Below are 23100 nucleotides of genomic sequence, written 5' to 3' on the forward strand. Positions count from 1 at the left end.
AAGGAAGAAGGCAGCATCCTCTAAAGGTGAATTATAAGTGAACCTAAGAAAACACTTAATGTGTACCCATATTCAAATGGTGTAGCACACATCTATTGATTTTGCTTGCTATCTATTCCATTCATTTGGGAAAACTGTCTCTTTCTTCAACTCTTAGTTCCTAAAAGCTTGTGTGTTTAGCTGCTCAAGGGCAAAATTTGGCCCTATCTGAGGTAGTAAGACTAAACTTTAGGCCTTTTGCTGGGGTTGTTTAGAGTCTTGTTATCCCACTTCACAAAGGTAGGCCTGCTGATTAAATACTTCAGTGTCACTCAAATGTGCAGAATATGATTATGTCCCTGAATTTTCTGTTAATGAAAATCTGGAGTTAGTAATTATTCACATGCTAAACTCATAGAAACAGCATGAAAAATATAAAAACAGAACAATATCTACCAGGAATAATATAAAGTAGAAACAATGGAATTTTGATATGCTTTTTAAAAATAAATACTCAGAAGCATAGATCAGCAAACTGTGTTCCGAGAAACTGTAGCCAAAGTGAAATCTACTTCCTCTAACTGCCAGATAATATAAAAACAGTAGTAATGACATTTTCCTCATTTTTATAAATGCTGATTTGGTCCTGTTCTTCTAAAAAATAGGACCTTTACAGGACAAGAAAAGGTTACTTGAAGTTATTCTAAAATTCTAATTTTAAAGCATATTAACATATAGACCGAGAATGCCTCAGGCAATACACAAGATTAAAATACATGTGAAAATTCTGGATATGCCACTCTTGGCTATTAATAGGCTTCAGTCAGTAGTAATAATTTTCAAGTACATTTTTGCCTTGCCTTTGTTTCCATCAAAACAACAAAATTCTGAATATCAGATGTACTCTGCCAATTTTTAAATGTTTCCCACACTTCAGGTTTGAAACAGTTCTTCAGGGGCACACATTTGCTCTTTAAAAATATGTAACCATTCATATCCAATTATAGTAAACAACAGTAAGATACTATACGGAAATCTTTTCTTGTTAATGTGTGCTGCAGATAATCTTCAGAAAAATGACTTATTTTTACTGGTTGTTTCCTGGCTAACATTTCTCAGACAGTGCCACAGCTCTACGTACCTAGATCAAAGTTGTTGGAATTGAACAGAAATTCTGGTAAGTAAAAAAACTCTGGGATAAGTTCTTTCACGTCTGCCATGTTGTGCTTTGATGCTGAATACCAGGCTTCACGCACACTGTGAAACATCCGGTCAGCCAGGTCAAAGTGGCCACCCTGTGGGCAGAATGAGAAGGCACCTCTCCATTAGAGAACTGTTCTCACCTCACAGTTTCAAGGGCTTGAAAACCCCAAATAGGTTTGGTGAATCCCAACTTTTCCAATATCCTACATTAAATATACAAACATTTTAAATAAACAAAAAGATAATTAATCTAATTGTCTTTGGGGTACTCCTTATAGAGAGTTCTCAATGCATTTGTTTTATAATCCAGGTGAAATTCAAATACAAAGAGTTTAAAAAATCATTTAAAAAAATATTAGTTTTTAGAGAAAGTCAAGAGGAGTTTTCCATAGTTTATGATGCCATGCTAAGAAAAGATTCATCTACATTTGGAAACATTCACATTATATGTGTGTTTGCCTAATTTTATAAGTTAACATGACATCCAAGTTCTCATACCAATGATAATTAAAGTTACAGATATGATAAATGACAAATTCAAATAGAAAAGCATTTCTTTTGCCTATGCAGGCTCATAGACACACTACCCATCCTCTTCAATCAAACATGGAGTATCTTTGACGCAGTTCACTGTGGAAAAAAGCCAAAGCCCATCCCACGGATGCCAAAGCCTGCCACAGTCTAGCTTTTGTGTCATTCCTGACCTCATCCCCTGTAACTCTCCTCCTCACTTACTCTGTGCTGGGGCCCTGGCCTCTGTACTTTTCCTGAAGCATGTTGGGCACAGGTCTGACTTCAGCTTGGAGCACATGTCTCCAGATGTCTACAGGAACAACACCCTCACCTCCCCACTCTGTCACAGAAGATTCATGCTGATCACTCTATTTAAAACTACATCCTGTCCTCCCCACCTCCCATTCCCCCCACTCCTCATCACCCTTTCTTTGGTCTATATTTTCTATAGGTTTTTATCACATTCTAAAATACTTTACAATTTACTTATTTATTGTTTGGCTGTCTTCCTAAACCATATAAGTTCCATAGGTGGGGCTGTAGTCTTTATTAACTGATGTCATCCCAAGCACCTGGAACAATGCCTGATACATAGCAGGTATTCAATAAATATTTGTTGAATAAATGATAGAGAATGTGAAGAAAGCAGTTATAATAAAAAAGATATCAAATGAGATAAAATATTATCACTTTTTTCTTTTTTTAACATTTGAATTCAACAAGTTAGGGCTGGCTAAAAAGTGTCTGCTACTTAATATTTGACTAAAGGATGCTGGCCTCTGTTTATTCTAAGTGAATTCTAGTTAATTCACCAATTTTTTTTTTTTTGAGCTGGAATCTCACTCTGTTGCCCAGGCTGGAGTGCAGTGGCACACTGAAGGCAACCTCAGCGTCGAACTGCTGGACTCCGGCTATTCTTCTGCCTCAGCCTTCCAAGTAGCCAGAACTATAGCTACCACGCCCGGCAAATTTTTGATTTATTGTAGAGACAAAGTTTCGCCAAGTTGCCTGGGCTGATCTCGAACCCATGGGCTCAGGTAATCCACTCGCCTCAGCCTCCCAAAGTGCTGGGATTACAGGCTGAGCCACTGAGCCCAGCCAATTTATCAATTTTGGTCCACCAAAATTCTACTTTAATTCTGTTTGACGACTTCATCACTAAAACTTCACAGGGCTTCAAATGAGGCAAGATAACATTCTTTAAAAATGACATTTCAAACAGAAAGTAGGCTTGAATAAAAGGGAAAAACTCAAAATTTTAAGTTTTACCTGTAGCCTTAAAAATATCTGTGTGAAAGGCTCCATCCTTACAAGGTAAGAGGCCACAATCATTGCAGATGAATAGTGGGTCCCATAGTGGTATGCTGGTGTTTCTCCTGTTCAAGATTAAAGCGTAATTGAAACAAAATAGGAAATCAGAAAAATAAAATTGGCATTAATCTATGGACTTGAAAATGCTAACATTATTTGGCAATAATGCGAAGTAAGTACAATACAATAGCCTGTCCCCTAAAACTCTGCACATCTATCAATATCTTGTTTTGAGGCTTATTGTAATAGTTAACCCTTAATAGCAAAACACCTTCCAATAAACCAAAATACTGACTTATAGTTACTGTCAAAATTTAGCATCTGGCTTTTGCAATGATATATTTTTCTAAATTGTTATCTATAAACACTGCACAATCTTATAAATTTTTATTACATATTCTCCTTGGCAGTGAGGAGGGAAATAAAAGAGTCCACACAGGAGTACTAACAGGATATGGTTGGGTTTCTCACCCCTTTTTTGTTTTGCCTGTTGGAGGGGGAAAACACAAAACATTAAGCATAATAAATAACAAGTAAATTATATAGTTTTAGAAGGTGGTCTTTTTTTTTTTTTTTTTAATGCAAAAGGGTTCCAAAAAGTGCCTTGATAAAATTAAAAGAGAGTCAATAAGTGAAAGTGTGGTACTAAATATGATTACAGACTGAGGTGGATTAGGATGGGAAATTTCTGCCCTATGCAAACAGGCATACTTAGCATTCAAGCCACCTGAAAATGCCTTTTAAGAATAGTCATACACTGGCATTCAAAACCTGATTTTTCTATCCTAATAATCTGTATATATGTGTGCACTTATGATATATATATAGATATAATGACATATAAACAATTTGAAGAATGATGCATGAATGTCAGACCACTAAATAATGGCTTACTTTTGAACTTAGGTACAAAGTTCAATGACAGAAAAAGTTACTGACCATTCGGATCCTCCCAGTCTTTGTACCGCTTCTTATACTGAGCCAGTCGCTCATCTGTTTGTGCTCCCATTGGCTTAGCCAGATTTCTAAATGTCTTGGGATTAGTAAGATCAACCTCCTAAAATATAAAACAGAACCCAATTTCAAGTTACTATACTATCCTCATCAACACAGATGCGGTGGATGCAGTGGACAACGATGATTTGTAAATGTGCTAGTATCTGTGGGGCCAGGACACTGGTATATACCTACTGCTTATCCACACTTTACAGATAGGCACATGGCAGTTTGCTAACTGACTCAATTTGAAGACAACTGCTTTGGAAGTTGTGTGTTTCAGAGGAAGGCACTCAGGATCCAGGTTTGGGTATGAGAAATAGGAGGGCAAGTACTTCCAAGTCCTGGCAAGGACTCAGCAGGAGACTACGGACATAACAGCTCCAGTTCCTCAAGATTCCCCATCACCCCCATGATGGAAGGCTCAAACCTCCTTTCTGTGGCCTCCCACGCCCCTGCCGCACTGCCCTCCGACTTCACCTCTGTTCTCAGAGGTGATCTAGGAGTGATACCAACTAGAGCATCAGTAATACATTCACCTCTAAAAGACATCTTACCAGACCATGTGACTTCCCAATCCCTACTAAAGATTATTTTAAAAGCTCACCTCCAGCTGACATACTTCATATATTAAAAAGGAAACCAAAATTTACTCCCTGAAAGTTTTCAAAGTAGAAATTTGATATGTATGCCTGTGGGATTATCTGTGTCCTTTTTATAGGGTATCATGACCGACCAATTTGACCAAACTTGATTTTAAAAATCTCAAGCAAGAGAAACTGATTTACATTCATGAATATAATAAGTCAAGTGAGTACATTTGTCCTCTCAGAGTCTAGATGTAACATAACTCATTGATACTTTTACTTTGATTAATTTAATAAACATTAGTGTACATACTAAGTACTAGGCATTGTTCTAGGGGTTGGGAATTGAGAGACACATAAGATAGTCTATATGCTCAAGTACCTTGGACCTACAAATGAGTAGAATCAGACAAATAACATGCCCACAACACACTAAAAGAAAGCACCATGATTAAAAAGGTTAAAAAAAAGAAATGCTGCCAGGCTCAGTGGCTCAGCCTGTAATCCCCGCGCCTTTGGGAGGCTGAGGTGAGTGGATTGCCTGAGCCCGCGGGTTCGAGACCTGCCTGGGCAGTGAGACCTCATCTCTACAATAAAAAAAAAAAAAAAAAATCAGCCGGGCGTGGTAGCGCATGCCTGTAATTCTGGCTTCGTGGAAGGCTGAGGCGGAAGGATCGCTGGAGCCCAACAGGTTGAAGCTGCAGTGGCTGGGAGTAGCCACTGCACTCCAGTCTGGGCGACAGAGTGAGACTCCAACTCAAAAAAAAAAAAAAGTGCTATGACTTAAGGCTACAGGAAAGTGTAGGAATAGAAGATGACAGAGGAGAGGAGGCAGAGACTCCCCATCACAGAGGCAGTGTTTGTGTGCATCCTGAAGGGTGAATCAGTTGGTGGAGAGAAACATGTACTGGACACTGAGGAGAACCCCAGGCAGGGCAGGCTAAGTGTAAAAAGGTACTGAGGGACAAGAGGGAACTGGGCTATCCCAGGTAGCAGTGCTGGAAGGATGTGAAGCCTGTGGCAAGCAGGAGCTATACTGAAAAGGGTACAGTATAGAGGGTTCTCAGCTCTCTTCCAAATTATGATGATGACTCACTGAATAAGTTTCAACAGGACATGACTCAATTAGATTTGTGTTTCTAAAACTGACTGTAGTGTAGAGGATGAATTGAGGGAGGGAGAGATGAGAGCAGGAAGCCAGTTAAGAGTCTACTGCAATGGTCCAATCAAACACACAGAGGGACTGAAATGAGACACTGGCTATGTTGATGGAGACAGAAGGAGACATTCCTGGCAAGTGAGCAGACATGGGCAATAGGAAAAATATAATTTCTAGTAAAACAGTGTAGACAGTGGTGCTATTTTCTGAGAAGGGAAATATACAGTGAGGAGAATAAGGAGAACTTAACTGTGTCAGGAAAGTAAGACAGGGAACTAAAGGGTCAATAATGGGACCTGTGATGCTCCTGAGATATGTATTCAAGTACAGGTTGATACAATTCTCCATTCTCTCCTCAAAAAACTATTCTTTTTGGACTTGTTGTCTCTTTAAAAAAATTCCCTATTTTCTTCTAAGTTTCCTTGAATGACTTGAAGGAAAACTATTTTCATTTTATCACTTTATTACTGATCTCCTCTTCTCCTTGTATTGCATTTATTTATTACCCATATGTATGCATATAAGGCATGTGTATTAACTATACATGTAAATATGTAGATTCACACATCAAATGCGACAACATACGCCTATGAATGCAAGTTTGATTTCCAAGAATTCTTTCATTAGACTAAAATTTTCTGAGGATAGAGCTTTCTTTTCCTCCCTACTACGTTGGTATATAAAAATTTCTGAATGTACAAGCAGCCTTGATTCTAGTGAATGAAAAGGTCCAACGAGTTTCTGAATTTTAGGAATGATTCTTCTTTCTGTTTGTTTATCCAGGGTCAAGTACTGTTTGTCTTGCCTGTTACTGGTTCATCTTAGAACTAACTAGGCCTCTATCAGACAGAAGGCAAAGGAAGAGTAACATTTAAATGCATCTATCTGGTGTTGATTTTGAATCCTAAGTCAGGTACATGTAGAATTGTTGGAAATCTCCCAAGGCTTCTTGGAAGAGTACAAAATTTTCTTCTATGTAGCAGTAGTATTTTGCAGAAGAGTCATTTCATGTTTTCTGTAAAAGCAAACAATTCAAACTACACAGATGGATTCTGACAACTATTAATGGATACAAATTAATCAGCACATAAGGAACCCAAATAGACATCCTGAATTCATATACAATACACAATAAGTGGGTCAATTAATTATGCAAGCTTTGTATATGTCCAGGCTAAAATGCTTCTCATCTTTTTGAAATAAGTGCCTGTGCTGTTAAGAACCCTAAACTATAAATCAAATGGAATATTTAGGCAGGTGTAGACTTTTTACAAATTTTTTTTGGAAAATGTGTTCCACTTAGGCAAAATGACTTGAGATTTACCTCTGAGTCGTAATCCGCCAGGATCCAAGGAAAGACAGGATACTGCATGAGATCGTTATATGATCTGCCAGCCAAAGTATTCAAGTGCATCAAATACTGGAAGTTGCTGATTTCACCTCTCTTAAGAGAGATAAATAAAGATTCATTTTAGAGCAATCAATTGTATCCACTATGTTCACTTTTAAACGTTTTATAGCCGGGCTCAGTGGCTCAGCCTGTAATCCTGCACTTTGGGAGGCTGAGATGAGTGGATTGCCTGAGCCTGTGGGTTCGAGACCTGCCTGGGCAACTTGGTGAGACTTCATCTCTACAATAAACTAAAAAATTAGCCGGGCGTGGTAATGCACGCCTGTAATTCCAGCTACAGGAAGGCTGAGGCAGAAGGATCGCCGGAGCCCAGCAGGTCGAGGCTGCGGTGGCTGGGAGCGGCCACTGCACTCCAGTCTGGGCGACAGAGTGAGACTCCAACTCAAAAAAAAAAAAAAAAAAAGTTTTATATGCAACATGAGGTAAAGGACAGCTTCTTTTTAACAGATTTCAGAACAAGGAAACGCTTTTTCACCTAAAACAAGTCAACCACACTTTCTTGATGACATGTATTTTATGAATTGTCAACGTGCTTTTGACTGCATGACATACTCTATGAACTCTTCTAAGGAAGTTGACATGCTCATTATGCTCACCTCCCATCTCTGAGTCACAGACTTCTCTCCAACCAATGTGCTAAGCAACCCAGATCTAAAAACAATACAAAATAAAATAAGTGGTAGGTGATATATCCTAAAATTTGAGCAATTATATAGTTGAAAAATTTAAGTCCAGGAATATTTTAAACTACAGAGGATCTAAGTAATAAATCAGGTGAGTGGGATGTGATCAGCATGTGAAATATGAAATAACAAAGAACTGAACTGAAGAAAACAGAGAACATCCAAAGGGTTAAATATAGAGTAAGGAAAAGCTTTTTGTGAATTTTGTGTTAATACTTAGGACTTCATTTGTGTGTACTGGAATACATTTTTTAGTTCATGATCGAAAGAGTTGAAAAAACATTGATCTAGTCCAATTCTCAAATTTTTACTGTAATCCCCAGTGAATGGATCCAAGACATTTAATTGGAATAACTGAAATACTATCCAGTACATCTCCTAAGAGATACTGAATAAGTGAATGAAAAATGAATATTTTATGACACAAAAGTCATTGCTGCCCAGGTCATTTACAATTTATACACAACTTTTTTGGATTCCAGACTTTCTTAGAATGTTATAAAATCCGATTTAAAGTTTATCAGCTTTATAATATTTATAATTAAAAATTGGTCATAGAATCAGAAGGAAAAAGTATTTAACTATGTATTTTATTATTTAAAAGAACATCAACAGGTTTTTAAGTCTTAGGTCATAAACATATCCAGCTCAATATAGTACAGATACTACTTTTAACTTCTAGATAAATTCTTTCAATCATGTAAATTGAATATGCAGGACACTCTCTTTGAAAAAACACCCATGATAACTCTTCACATTTATAAGAAAGGTACAGTTGAAAAGGAAGATTAAAGTCGGAAATAAAATTTTTGTTTCTTGCCTCTGAGCTCTTAAAAGTTCTTTAAGAATTGTCAACTCAGCTCAGAAGGTAGCAAGAACAATAACATAGAAAGTTCCAGATTATTTAGGCAGGTAAAACTACTAGCAACTTGCTTACAAGCTGAAAAAAACGGCTCATTATGTTTTAAGGAAACCTTTTACTTCCTGTATTTATATTAACAATAACACAAATGATGAGGACAGAATATATTTCTGAGGTTAACAGAAACACGTATTTAGTGCTGTATGTGCTAAGCATTGGTGAAGAAAAAAATAAAACAACTCATAAAAATACACAAACTTAATATATTTGGATGTACACAAACTGAAAGCAAATTTTATTCACACATTATAGACTCCTTAGTAAATATATAAATCATTTTCATGCATACTATAATGATTCATGTTCAGCCCTGAAGCACTGTTTCTTTCCAGTGGATTACAAAGGGCTACCAGTTACTGAGTGATGTAAAGTGGGTTTGGGTCTACGGAGTCTTGAAATGGTTATGTCATCCTGAGGGACTTTCTAAGATGAAAAGCAGTTGTAGAGAGCACAGAGGAACTACTGATAGGTCTAAATACATAAACACAAGAGTTCAGATTTAAATGTCAATAAACAAAATTAAGAGAAAAACTGGGAAGTTTGCAACAAATGACAAGTAAAGGAGAAATACCTTATGACAGAATAATCCCATGCAAATTGATAAGGTCTCAAAGGAAAAATGGGTAAAAGATATGAATAATTTACAAGCAATGATTTAAAATGGCTAACACAAATACTCAGAGCTCAGGCTGACTAATAATTATACATTTAAAAGTGAAAAAGCATTTTATAAGATCAAGAAAAATAAAAAAAAAATATGCAAAGTTGGCAAGTATCTACTGAGACAAGCTAAATTATCCACTAATGATGAAATATAAGCTTGCATCGTTTTATGGATATCAAGCTGGTTTTGAGTATCAAGAGACATAAAATCCATACTCTTTATTTTACAAAGGGGACTCTACCCTAACATTACAAACAGAAATCACATTTCTAGTATTGTAATAAGAAAACCTGGTAAAGATGAAATCTCTAAAAATAAGAGGATGCTTTATACATATAATGAATAAGTATCAAATAAAAGTTACGGCTCTGAAGTATTTTTTAAGGCAGGGGGAAATATTTAAATATAACACTGAATGGAATGGAATGGAAGCAGAATATTGAAATTTAGAATATTGTATTTAGAGTATAAACTCAATTATGCATATAGCAACATATGCATGCTTTAAAGACTAGAAGGTAGCTAGTCAAAATGTGACATTTGTGATGGTGCATACATTTTTCTTTTCTTCCTTCTAGTTTTCAGTATTTAAAAATTTTCTGCAATCACCAGGGGGGAAAACTGTCATTAAAAATGTTAAATAATACTATTCAGATATGAACCCTCCTATCTCATTATTAAACTGTAATATGAAAGAAACAAGCCACCTACCCCTGCTCCACACTTGTGTTTGGTCTTTGTCCAGATACAGATTCAGAACTGTCAGTTAGAGATGGCACGACAGCTAAAAACCTGCAACATTTAAAAACAGCACAGCATTGTACATGAAGTCAGGATCCAAGGGAAGTCTAAGAAAGAACGATTTATTTAGATCTTCATTATTGCACTTACCCTCCCATTACCCAGGAAGTGTGGACAAAGGAAATAAATAATTAGAATACTCTCTTGGTTATAAAAATGATAAGATGATTATTTCCAAAGCCAACCATAAAGGCCCTTAGTAAAATCTATTTATTTTGGACTTTTTACATATGCTGCCTCACTGCCAGAAGAAGCCTTGTCACATTGATTTGCAGGAATCGAGTCAATAAAGTTCTAACAAGTGATTATCAGCTAAATATTCATATAACAGCAATTGATGATGATAGCTAAACAAAAGACAAAACAGAAACATCACTAAACAAATGAGGACACATGTAAGATAGAGCCTTTAAAGTGACACTGTTACTTTTTTTTCTCAGAGTTGCTCACAATATCAATATAAAGGCAAAAGAGGATTGATTATGGGAAAATTCCTGGAATGAATGTGAACCTCGAACTTGGCATACGCACAGAAATTTTTCAGAGAAAAATAAACTCATCTTTCTCATAGTTGCTCCTAGTTATGAAGAGCAAATAGTTTCCTAGCATTTACAAGAATATAATCTTTAGAAATTAACAAACTAGATCAGTAAAAGTGAATCTCAGTTGCTTTATTTAGTTCTTGTAATATGTAAAAGGAGCTTTGGATTCTCAATCAACATCCACAGGCACCTTATTTGAAGAACAATCCTAATTTTCCAGGTGCTCACAGGTAATAAGACTGTGTTGCAATGATTAGCAATGTTGCATGGTATTAGTTATTCCTCATGGATATAATCTAAAATATAGAACTTCCCATAATAGAGGGATTGTACTACCCTCCAAGGAACAAAAGAAGGTCTAGTATTTCTACAATTAGTTCAGAAAAGCCCTCTTACTCATGTATCTAATAGAAACATCTTCAACTACCATGGATATGTACTGTTTTTCTTTTAAAAGGTAAAATTTAAATATAGCTTACTAAAGATAAAACATACTGAGATTAGATGAACTCCTTATTTTTTTAAGAATGAAGGTATCCAAACTTCTTTTCAAGCCCAGAGAAGAGTGTCACATTAATAAAATTTCTAAGGCAACTCAGTCCCTGCATTCAATAGCAAGGAAAGACAATGGCTTTATTTTGATAAATATGTAGGAAGCCTATTTGGAACTTGAAGCATTATTTTTTAAGCTACAGTTTTTCATCATCCCTTTATAATTAGAAACACAAGATTTAGTGATAAAAGCAGTTTTTGATGATCCATACTACAAGTTACTAGGAAGAAAAATGGTATTTCACAATAGAATTCCATCATTTAAGAAGTTATTTGTAACAACCATGTTTTAAGAGACTGGTAAAAACAAAACAAATATTCAAAAATGTTGACTCACTGATATAAATTCTAGGATTTAAAAACTAGTTGAACTAAAAATAGTTTTCCCTCCCATCTCTTCCCATGACAGTATATAAAGTATGTCTGATAAACAAGACCTTTGATAGACTTTGTTTCTAATTCCTTTCTGAAAAGCAAGGAGGTAATTCCGTCCATCTCCAGAGAAAACTTCCACAGCAATAGGCTAAAATGAACACAGAGAAAAATATTAATAAAAAACAGAAGTCACAAATAAGAATACATATTAACTTTTTCATTATGAATTTCTATAATGTTGAAGAAGTTAATTTGTTGACTAAGAATATTTTTAAGAGTCATGAACTCCCTACACATTAAGCTACACAATAGACTTTTCTTACTCTGAATTTATTTATAAAATTCTTAAAAGAATAATGATAAAAATAAAATATGTATAAAATTATATTTCTGTAAAATTATAGTGAGGACGTAATTTTTATATTAAAAGACAAGTGAGGCTGGGTGCCGTGGCAGATGCCTGTAATCCCAGCACTTTGGGAGGCCAAGGTGAGAGGACTGCCTGAGCCCAGGAGTATGAGACCAGCCTGGCTAAAACGGCAAAACCTCGTCTATACACTAACTAAAAAAATTAGCCGTGTGTGGTGGTGGGCTCCTGTAGTTCCAGCTACACAGGAGGCTAAGGTGGAAGAATCCTCAACCTGAGTCCAGCAGGTCGAGGATGTGGTAGCTGTGAGCATGCCACTGAGTTCCAGCCTGGGTGACAGGGTGAGACTCCAACTCAAAAAAAAAAAAAAATGTTGATTTGGATAGCTACAAGGAAAGACAGATTAGAAAGGTATCACCTACCTTTTAGGTTGTGTTTCTTAAAAAAAGAGAGATGCTGTTGGGAGCCAACATCTATAGCTACATGACTGAGGCCTATAAAGGTCTATCTGGAAGATCGCCTCTGATATGGAATATCAGTAACACCTGCAATATTGGTGTGTGAATAGTGACCAGTGTGCATACATGGCAACAGAACTTACAATATTAAGATATAAAACTTTAAGTAAAAATCACTATGCCTGATGGAAAGTGCACAGCAGAATTATTTTATGTTTTTGTCTTTCTAAGTTGTACTTCTTTTTAGGATATTTCTAAACTTCTATTTCCTGGTAGACTGGTCAGTCAGCTTTTGTTCCCGAAAGCAGTTTCTCCTAGAGCTAGGATTAGAAACTAAATTACCATAATAGTTTTATTGCCCTGCCTCTAGCCAGGCAGAACGTTTTTCTAGTTTCGTTACATGCCGAAGCCCGTGGCCATCATCATGGCAACCATACATTTCCTTGTTCAAGAGTATGACAACTACCATAAGATTTATGAAAGAATTAATGATAAGGTATTAGCTTAATAAGATATAGCATAGTATTAAAGTTCAATCATCAGATTATATAAAAATTAAAGTTTAAATATATGAAACTCATATAAATCATGGTAAGGTTTTGTAGTTCAAGAATAAGTTTTGAATTAATTGTTATAGAATTACAGGGCACTATGTTGAATCATAATAGGTTAATGGAATAAATAAAAATTAAGTCATTTAAGTAAACTTATAGATTATAGTATAGTGTTAAGTTGATAATATTAATTGCTAAAAAATATTAGGAGTCAGTGAACTTGGATTGAACCTAGAGTTAACTTAGAAAGTTTTTTGTATTAATCAGGGTTTAGAACAAAGAGTATAATATGAATGATTTATTAAACATTATGGAAAACACTTTGAACAATCTGTATTGAAATTGTGCACCTGTGATCTTAATGTAAGTTTTGTGAAGCACGTCATGCATCATGGAATTGTAATTGGTTGGTTGGAACTTGCAAGTCTCGTGATGGTCTTGTGATGCATAGTTTGTAAAGCGCGATATACATCACGGGACTTGTACGCCCCCAGCAAGTAATTATCACACTGCTGGAGGGTATAGAAAATGGTATATAAGTTGGAAGGAGTCTGATTAAAATTTGGACTCAGTCCTGATCAGACTGATCCCAAAAGAACTGCCTCCAAGTGGTTTCTTCTCGCCGTCTTGATTCTCCGTTGCGGGTCTAACCCTCCCTCATAGATCGGTGCCGGTCACCGACAAGATGCATTTTACAGTTATTTACCCAGGTGATCTGAGTTCTAACTAATCTAAGAGAGATCTGAAGAATAATGAGGGTCCTATGGAGGGCTTTCATGGCACATATGAGTTTTTAAATAATACATCTTCCAAATAAGGAAACAAGACAAACATTTAATTCTACTACATCAACTCACCTGCAAGAGATACCTCCTTTTATGCACTTCCTTGATATCTTCATAGGCAAAGATGCTGCAAGTTCTCTTGAGCTGACTAGGACCCTGCCTGGCTCCTCTAGGGATAATTGGCTCATGCATACTAAAGGAAATAAGCAAAAGGCACAGTAAGAGATAAATACACTGTTCAACAAAGGATATGTTATTTCAATATATGAACAGGATGGGAGAACAATACATCAAAATTTTCAGTTAAAAAATACGTTACAAGAAGAATGTGTCAACTGCCTGATGAACAATTTTAAAAGTCTCTTATTACTGTCAGGACTAACTTATCCACCAAGCATAGTTAGCCCAGTGCCTAAGCCCACACACTTTTGGAATTCAATAAAATATTTTTGTTTGAAGTCAGAAGAAAAAAATCGAACTTTTAGGTAGAAGAAAATGTTTTAACATGAGTTCTTTTTACCAATAGTTACAAAATATAATTTTAATATTTTTGTGTGGAAGAAGAGCCCATAGTAGTCATAACGTGACCCAGAATGAAATTGGAACTATTTAAAATATCTCCCAGGAGTGAAATACAGGGACCATGTATACATTCAACAGTGCTGGGAATTCAAAATGGCAAAGGAAGAGTAAAGGCCTGTTGATTTTCTAAGCCTGAAGCATCTTATCTTCCTTGTAGTTTTATCTGTCTTCTGAGTGTTCTATTACTACAATCACAAGACTGGCAGGAGAAAAGAAAGATGCATAAAACGCAGCCAGTTAACTCCTGCTGGTGTTTCAGTGACACCACTCGTAGCGTGCTGAGTTCTTTCATTTATGACTATTGTGAGAGACTTGCATATTCTCTATAACTGTGTATCTGTTGACATTTTTTAAAAAAGAACAATTTACTTAAGAATAAATTTAAAAATACTCAGGTTATTATACAAGTAACATGGTGTCAGATGCTATTAATGCACAGAAATAAATTTTAGCTTTCCTCTTGAAAAACAAAATGCTTTATTATCCTAAAACACCCTTGTGAATTTGTAAAGACAAATGAATACAAGTTGGAGATAACATTAACTAGAACACAGTTTTTAGATTAAAAAAGAAATCGATGCCAATATATTTTAAAGACAGCTATACACCGTCTCTCTTCATCCATGTACTTACTTTGGAGGTAACGTTTCAATATCTCTGATTTCCCTGGTTGCTGTCATGGTAAATCCATCAATCACATAAAAATGTTCTTTACCAAAAAGAAGTAACCCCTCACTGGTGTCTAGGCCCTGGACTCGAGCACAACGGTACATGTGTTGGATCTATAAAGAAGCCCATAAACACTCATTAATATAGCTTTTTTTAAAAGATAATATTTTTGTTACTCTATTATGGCATCCCCTGAGCTAAGCCTATTAAATCAGAGTTTAAGCACATTAAGAAGAGTTAGCTTAGACTGCAGTCTGTCTTGTATCAGTAGACTTAAGCAGAAGGAAACAATCAACCACTCATATCCATTCACTCATCCACCCATTCCATCTCTCTCAATATTCAGTGTGTACTTCATATAGGCAAGGCCCTATGTACTAGCTTCTAAGATGGATGAACATTAGTCAAGAGGTCCCTGCTCTCCTGGAGGGAGAAACACAACAAACTTGGCAGGAAATGAAATTTAAGCATACATGTAAGGAGATTTAAAAAGGATTGTGCTCTACGGGAGTCAAGACCCTACATAGTAAAAATTGCAAGGCTTGCTAACTCAGGGAATTCCCAATTCTGTTACTTTGTAGATTGGGTCAAGTTTCCTAATTTCTCTAAGTCTAGTGTCTTCACTTGTAAATTTCTCATGCATCCCACTGGCCTGTTGTGAGAGTTAAGTGAGATAACGTTCATCATCAGGTTAGAAATTGCTGGCTGTCTTTGCTGCCACACAGTTCACTTTCCTCTTTTTCCATCACACCCTCTGGAACTATGGAATCTGTTACTATTCACTCCCCACCTGGACTCTGCTCCCCAGTAGGCTGCTGTGCCATTGTAAAAAGTCCAGCTTGGCAGAAGTTGTATTTTTCTCATAGGAGGAAGGGTTGCTAAATCTCTCAATGTCAGTATTGTTTTCTTTCCAAAGGGCAGTATCTAATTCTTAGTAAAAATTCTTTCTTGCTTATACTCAGTTCAACATGAGTCAAGGAAAAACAAATCAGAGTCTAACAAATGTCAAATAAATGTCAGCTTGAATATACTTCCTACAATACTAAAACTTACAGCAATTAGAGCAAAAACTGTACTCATGAGATTAAAAGTTTCAAAAATGAAAGCATTACAATAGTTTTCTAAAATAGCTAAATGTAAGCCAATTTTCACTGACACATTTGATCAATCCTGATCTGCTTTAAAATAACTCTACTGCTGTATATTATATATATATAAATACACACACACAGAAAAATGTTTGGTTCCTAAGTGTGCAGCTTGATGCATTTTCAAACGCTAAAAATTTGATGTGATCTACATCCAGACTAAGGAACAGAATGTTCCTAAGACCATGGAAGCCTCTCTTATGCTTCCTTCAGATCTGATGTACTTTTATAGCTATAGGATCTTTTCTTTAATATTGTCATGCAAGATTAAGGCATATATATGAACAGAATTGTTTTGATTACACTCCGATTTCTGGTTACTACCTCTTAGTGGATAAGATCTCAAGGGTAACACCAAGAACTAATATAACAGGCAAAAATAATATCCGTAAAATGGTCAAATTCACCACACATTCAATTCATTCATTCTCTTGTTTACTCAACCAACACTCCTTCATTCAAAGGTTTACTGGATATCTATTATGTGACTAGAAGAGTGTAAGGCAAGGGGAGAGGAATAAAAAACAGTCCTTGCCTAGAAGGAGCTCACCATCTAGGGGAAGAGAGAGATACAGGAACAAATAATTATGACATGGTAATATAGAGTCAAATATAAGACATTATAAAAGTATAGAGAAGGGGTATCTGACCAAGCCTGAGCTGGCAAGAGAATCAGGGAAGCTTCCTAGAAATGTTTGAGTACTATAGACATCAAGACAAATAGGATTATGACAAACAGGAGTTTCCAGAATAGAGGTTATGTAGGTAAAGGAGAGAAGGTCATTTTGGCAGACAAAATAATGTAAGGAGTATAATAAAACAACAACAACATGGTGGATATGATGAACAAGTTGACAATGCTGAGGAGCACAGGCTACAAGGCAGAGTCAGTGAAATAAGCCTGGAGAGGTTGGCAGGGTGCTGGAGGTTGAGAGAGAAACAGGAAGGGACATCTTCTGTGGGTGAAGGAGATAAGGGGCTGGATGGAGGTGATGGTGCAGATTGGTTGAAGCTGCTGAAATTATGGCAGTTTATTAAAAAAAAAAAAATCCTAGTCCAGATTAGTATTGTTGTCTACATGGATCTGAAATAGAGAATTGTGGCAAGATCCTGTAGTCTACTAAAGGATGAAGGGGAAGGTAGTGAATTAGTTGCCAATTGCTAATACTGCAGCAGACGAAACATTATGCTGTTCAGGGTGTTTAGAGAGGTAAGAAAACCCATGAGGACAAGACAAGTGGAGTACTGAATCCAAAGGTTGCTTAAAACTGAATTGTATTACATTTAACTCCAGCAACTACCCTTTCAACTCATCTTGTAATATGCCACTTAAACATGGTCCTTATTTTTTAGAAGCACAATACCTTTTCTCCTTCCTCCAGCAGGCGCAGTAAGGTGGCATTATCTGTCTTCTCCTCTTCTTCTATAGAGCTGCCCTCAGCTATCTGGTCTTGTAACTGTTCCTGGCTCTCCTCATCTCCTCCATCAGGTGCAGATCGAGAGCGTTTCAGAGGAGGCTTGACCAAACCTATAGTATAATAATCAAGAAGGCAATGGACATTATAAGGGTCATCTTGGGGAGCAGTTTAGTCTCATGAAGTCTCTTGTATACATTTCCAATTTGAGTCAATTGTGGAAGGTGTAGAGGAAGCAGCATAGTGACAAAGTGCACAGGCTCTGGAGTTAGTGATCTTGAAAAATTGTTTACCTTTCTGAACTCCAATTTTCTCATCTATAAAACTAGGATAAGAGTCAGGCGTGGTGGCGTGTACCTATAGTCTCAGCTACTTGTGAAGCTGAGGCCAGAGGAGTTCTAGTCTGTAGTGTGCAGTGATCACACCTGTGAAGAGCCACTGCACTACAGCCCACACAACACAGCAAAACCCCATTTCTTAAAAAACAAAACAAAAAAACCAACAAAAAACTGGGACAAAATACTATCTCAGAGAATTGTTGTAGGACCAATTGAAGTAATTCATGTAAAGTACTTTAGCATTATATGTAACATAACAAATTCTCGATGTCAGATGATAAACAGAAAGCTTAGCATAATTAATAGGTGTCATTGAGGGGATACCATGAACAAACAGTCAATCACTGTCACAAATAAAAATAGAGATAGCAAATTAAAAATATAACTATAAGATCCCACCTACTTGGAAGGCTCTTGAAGACTACTTCATGTCTCATTTCACAAGTGACAGTACGGTTTGTTGGTATATAAATGAATTTGATTATGATATCAGGTCAGGATTCTTTATAACACAGGAACAAATAATTTAATGTGCAGATTATGAGAACTTTATTAGTAATCACAGTAGGAGAAATTATAATCAGTTGATAGTAATCAGTGAGATTCCTAAGCATGGGGAATCCTCAAAGTACATTCTAAATCACACATCTAATTAGATTAATATTCCTCAGTTGTGCCATCAAAAGTAACATTATACCTGATGGTCACAGTGGCTAAGCATTTTGGAAAAGCACGAGTCAGCCTGTTAAGAGTCTTATCCTTTGAATACTAGTTATTAGAGGCTCTGCTTTACCTTGAGAAGTGTTGTTTTCAGATGTGAAAGAGAATAATATGTAAGCAACAGAGATCAAATCCTGCCGAGAACATCCATAAGGAAGAGCTGATAGCTGCAATATTCTTAATTTAATGATTCAAATCATCCATTTCTGTGTCGAGCAAAACACCTTGTATATCTGTGGTTTTTAGCTCATTTAAAGATATTAGGAAAATCAGGCCAGAGAAGTTCTATGCCAATGACTCAAACACAAATCATCTGACAAACTCTGTGGATGACACCATGGCTTACCCCCAGCAACAGCACTGGACCCAACTCAACACCTCTGCTGGTGCAATATCAACACAATTAGAAGGTTTTAACCTCTGTTCAATTACTAAAAGTTTCAGTGACTCTATGAAAATGTTAGATCACGTATGAAATGTTTAGTAAGTCATAATCATCATAGGAGAGAACAGGTATGTTATAATAATGGGAGAAACTGATCACAAACTTTATTTGGTGTTTTTTATTGACATGGCCATATACTATTAGTTTTTAAATAATGAGGTCTGAAATTAATTTTTATTTTACTAACAACTTAAAAATTAATTTGTAATTTACTAACCTTTCATTTTAAAACTTTTAATTAAAAGATCATAATTTATACCAGGTTTTATTTATAGAATATGCAAAGACTTGAATCTGTGGTGAATCAGAGGTTTAAAAATAAAACAATAAGGCTAAGCATGGTGGCTCAAGTCTGTAATCCTAGCATTTTGGGAGGCTGAAGCGAGAGAACTACCCGAGTCCAGGGGTTCAAGACCAGTCTGGGCAACTTGATAAGACCTTGTCTTTACAATAAATCAAAAATTAGCTGGGCAAGCAGGTGTGCACCTGTAGTTCCAGCTACTTGGAAGGCTGAGGCAGAAGGATCTCCTGAACCCAGCAGGTCAAGGCTGCAGTGGTCGTGACCGTGCCACTGTACTCCAGTCTGGGTGAAAGAGCAAGACTCCTACTCAAAAACAAACAAACAAACAAAAAACCAATAGATTGATTTACTTATTCAAATGAATTGACTGAATTCCCATTTTTGTGCTAGTCACATATCAAAAGCTATAAGGTAATAAGCTAGAAGTAATTTTTGCCTCAGAAGAATTTACAAATTAGAAAAACACACAGCAGCAAAAAATGACTGAAATTGCTGTAAGAGGTGAGCAAAGTACTACTGGTAAACCAAATAGTTGGAAAAGCTGCAGAGAAAGATGATTTGCTATGTGACCAGTGTATTCAAGACTGGGTAGGATTTGTTAAGGTATAGATCACGGAGAATCTGGAGGAGGGGGGAAGAGACTCTCTCAGATTAAGTGCACACATATGTAAAGTACAGAATCAAAAGTTCTGTGGCCATTTTAGTCAAATCATATACTAAGTTCCTAAAGTTTGGATATGGGATAATCTCTCTCAGTTCATAGGAAGAAAGACCCTTACTTCTTACTGTTGGCTAACATGTACTAATGAAACATTTACTAGTTATTTTCATTTTATAAATATTTATTTAGTTACTAGGGTCTTAACTTAAAATATCAACTGTCACTGGGATTCTGCCAAAAAAAAAGACAAAAAAAAAAGAAAAAAAAGAAAAAAAAAGATAAAAAGCCAGCGGGCACAATACACTGATTTGTAGATAATAAAGAAGAGCCAATCTCTTTAGTTCTGATAAAAAAAAAAAAAAAAATTCCAGGGCTCCAGTATGCACACACAGTATTCCAGTACTATGTCCCTGACACCAGCTTCCCTAGGTTGACCTTACTCTATCCTTAGCAGCTGCACAACCTTGGCCAACACAATTTCTTTTAGTCTGAAATCTCTCATCTGTCTCATGGGACTATCACAATGCTTAACTCATCATGCCATAGGAAGAAGAAAATAAAACAAACAAATCAATCACTAAGAAGGGTGAGATGGGAAGATATGTGTGGATATTTTATTTTATTTATTTATTTATTTTTTTGAGTTGGAGTCTCACTCTGTCACCCAGACTGTAGTGCAGTGGCTGCTCCCAGTCACCGCAGCCTCGACCTGCTGGGCTCCGGCGATCCTTCCGCCTCAGCCTTTCAAGTAGTTGGAACTACAGGCACACACTACCATGCCCAGCTAATTTTTGATTTACTGTAGAGATGAGGTCTCACCAAGTTGCCCAGGCGGGTCTTGAACCCGCGGGCTCAGGCAATCTACTCACCTCAGCCTCCCAAAGGCACGGGATTACAGGCTAAGCCACCGAGCCTGGCTTATGTGTGGATATTTTAAAGGTTGGCCCTACTATTTACAGTTGCTTGTATTTTCATATAATTTCAAATATAAGAATGTTTCACAATTATTTTTGATCAAAGCTGAGGAGGAAGGCTGACCTTTGACCTTGGCAATGGTGTCTTCTCCGTGCTCCGGCTCCTGCTGGGCGGCTTCACCTTCTGAACTCTCAACAATGGCATCCTGGACAATGGCTGGGTTGCCTGAGGCAAGCCGCATGTAGTATTCTTTACTGTCATAGCTTATAGCTCTTCTGTATCGAGCAGGTTTCTGAGAAATAACAGAAGAAAGTGACATAGATCATCATCTCTAAGAACTATGACATAAGCTTTTTGAGGTATGGTGTCAGGGTTTCGTTGTGTTTTCTTTTTTAAGGAAATTTTTGTAGACTGTATGCATGTTTATACAGTATATCCAGACTTTTGTGGTTTCTCTATTTTAAGATTCCATTGATTTTTTTTAAAAGACATGTATAAAACAACAATATTAGCAGTTTTGGTCTTCCAGAAATGGAAATAATTACTAGCCAGACAATGTTTTCATGTTAGTGCAGTATGTCTTCATTGACATAGCAGAAGCCTCCCATCCAGCAGAGAGAATACCCATGTTGAAGTGCACCGGGTGGCAAGGACTCTCCGGACTGTGAGGAGCCTGGAACTCTGCTTCCCCCACAAGTAAAGTAAGTAGGTCAGGTCCAAAGTGTCACCCACTCAGAATAATCTGTGCGAATGTCTGCTTCAGATACTGGAGGTAAACATTCAACTGTCCTATTCTTCCCATATTCCCAAGTTTTACTGGGAATACTCTGGAAATGGCCAAAAACCTTTTCCAGATCCTCTGAGAACTGACCCAACAGAGAATCAAGAGGCTTCATGCCAGAGGACATTCTCAGGTCAGTCTCCCACTGCAAACTGGTATCTTCAATTGACTAATTCTCATTGTCTATTGTGTAAAAGAACATGATCCATAACTTACTAAATGAGTATAGTAAGAACATAATGAAGTCCGTTTTGAGAAAGAAATTAACTGGGAACATAAGCAAAGATTTTACACTTTGGCACATGATATAAGAAAATTTCTTTTTCAGAATAATTAGGCTTTATTCGCAAAACAGGTTCTTCAACTGACTTATTTTTTTTCCCCCTTAAAATCACAGGCAATGAGAAATTAATGTCTAAGATATCCTACAAAATTTAAAACTACAGAGGAAAAAGTTTATTAGTATGTGGGTTCCATGTATCAGAATCATAGCCAGACTTTGGATTAATAATTTAGAAGCGCCGGGCTCAGTGGCTCAGCCTGTAATCCTGTGCCTTTGGGAGGCTGAGGTGAGTGGATTGTCTGAGCCCGTGGGTTCGAGACCCGCCTGGGCAGCGAGACCTCATCTCTACAATAAATCAAAAAATCAGCCGGGCGTGGTAGTGCATCCTGTAATTCCGGCTACTCGGAAGGCTAAGGTGGAAGGATCGCCGGAGCCCAGCAGGTCGAGGCTGCGGTGGCCGGGAGCAGCCACTGCACTCCAGTCTGGGTGACAGTGAGACTCCAACTCAAAAAAAAATAATAATTTAGAAAAAGAAGAAATTTGAAACATACTTTAAAACCTCCCCTTTCTAAATATTCTCCTATGAATAAAAATATCTAATAAAAAATATACTTCTCTCTGCCTACTATTAAAATGCAAGTAGTGAATATGTGTCATCTACAACAATTCTCATTCTAAGCAACTTTTTTTTCTTAAAGTAATTTCTAACTAAAGTAGAAAATGAGTGTTTATTTGGGCAGGATATTTAAAATAAAATACTGAACCAATTTTCAGAGAAAAGATAAGCGGTGAGCCACATTGACCTTCTTTTAACTTCAGGTATAGAGCCAGGGGATGAAGAGTTGCCAGTGAACTGAGGAATGATACACAGCAAATGGAGACTGAAAAATATTACATGACATAGCAAAGTATCAAAATGATGTAAAGTAGTATTACAATTTGGAAGATCAACCTGGTGGGCAAACACTGTAGTATTTTTG

The 23100-nt window shown here is 36.7% G+C and overlaps 1 protein-coding gene across 1 annotated transcript in view; it reads right to left on the reverse strand.

Annotated features, from left to right (window-relative positions):
• WDFY3 (WD repeat and FYVE domain containing 3) overlaps positions 1–23100 on the reverse strand; it is a 257771-nt gene that overhangs the window by 29075 nt on the left and 205596 nt on the right. The window contains exons 44-54 of the mRNA XM_008065474.2: positions 21180–21348; positions 17626–17789; positions 15078–15226; positions 13935–14055; positions 11761–11846; positions 10140–10220; positions 7756–7810; positions 7073–7192; positions 3946–4063; positions 2965–3071; positions 1121–1274 (exon numbers count right to left, since the gene is read on the reverse strand). Coding sequence (XP_008063665.1) covers positions 1121–1274; positions 2965–3071; positions 3946–4063; positions 7073–7192; positions 7756–7810; positions 10140–10220; positions 11761–11846; positions 13935–14055; positions 15078–15226; positions 17626–17789; positions 21180–21348 — 1324 coding nt within the window. The remainder of the gene's footprint in view (positions 1–1120; positions 1275–2964; positions 3072–3945; positions 4064–7072; positions 7193–7755; positions 7811–10139; positions 10221–11760; positions 11847–13934; positions 14056–15077; positions 15227–17625; positions 17790–21179; positions 21349–23100) is intronic.

Source organism: Carlito syrichta, unplaced genomic scaffold, assembly GCF_000164805.1.
Source record: "Carlito syrichta isolate Samal-C Ts95f unplaced genomic scaffold, Tarsius_syrichta-2.0.1 Scaffold308491, whole genome shotgun sequence".
Classification (NCBI taxonomy): Eukaryota; Metazoa; Chordata; class Mammalia; order Primates; family Tarsiidae; genus Carlito; species Carlito syrichta.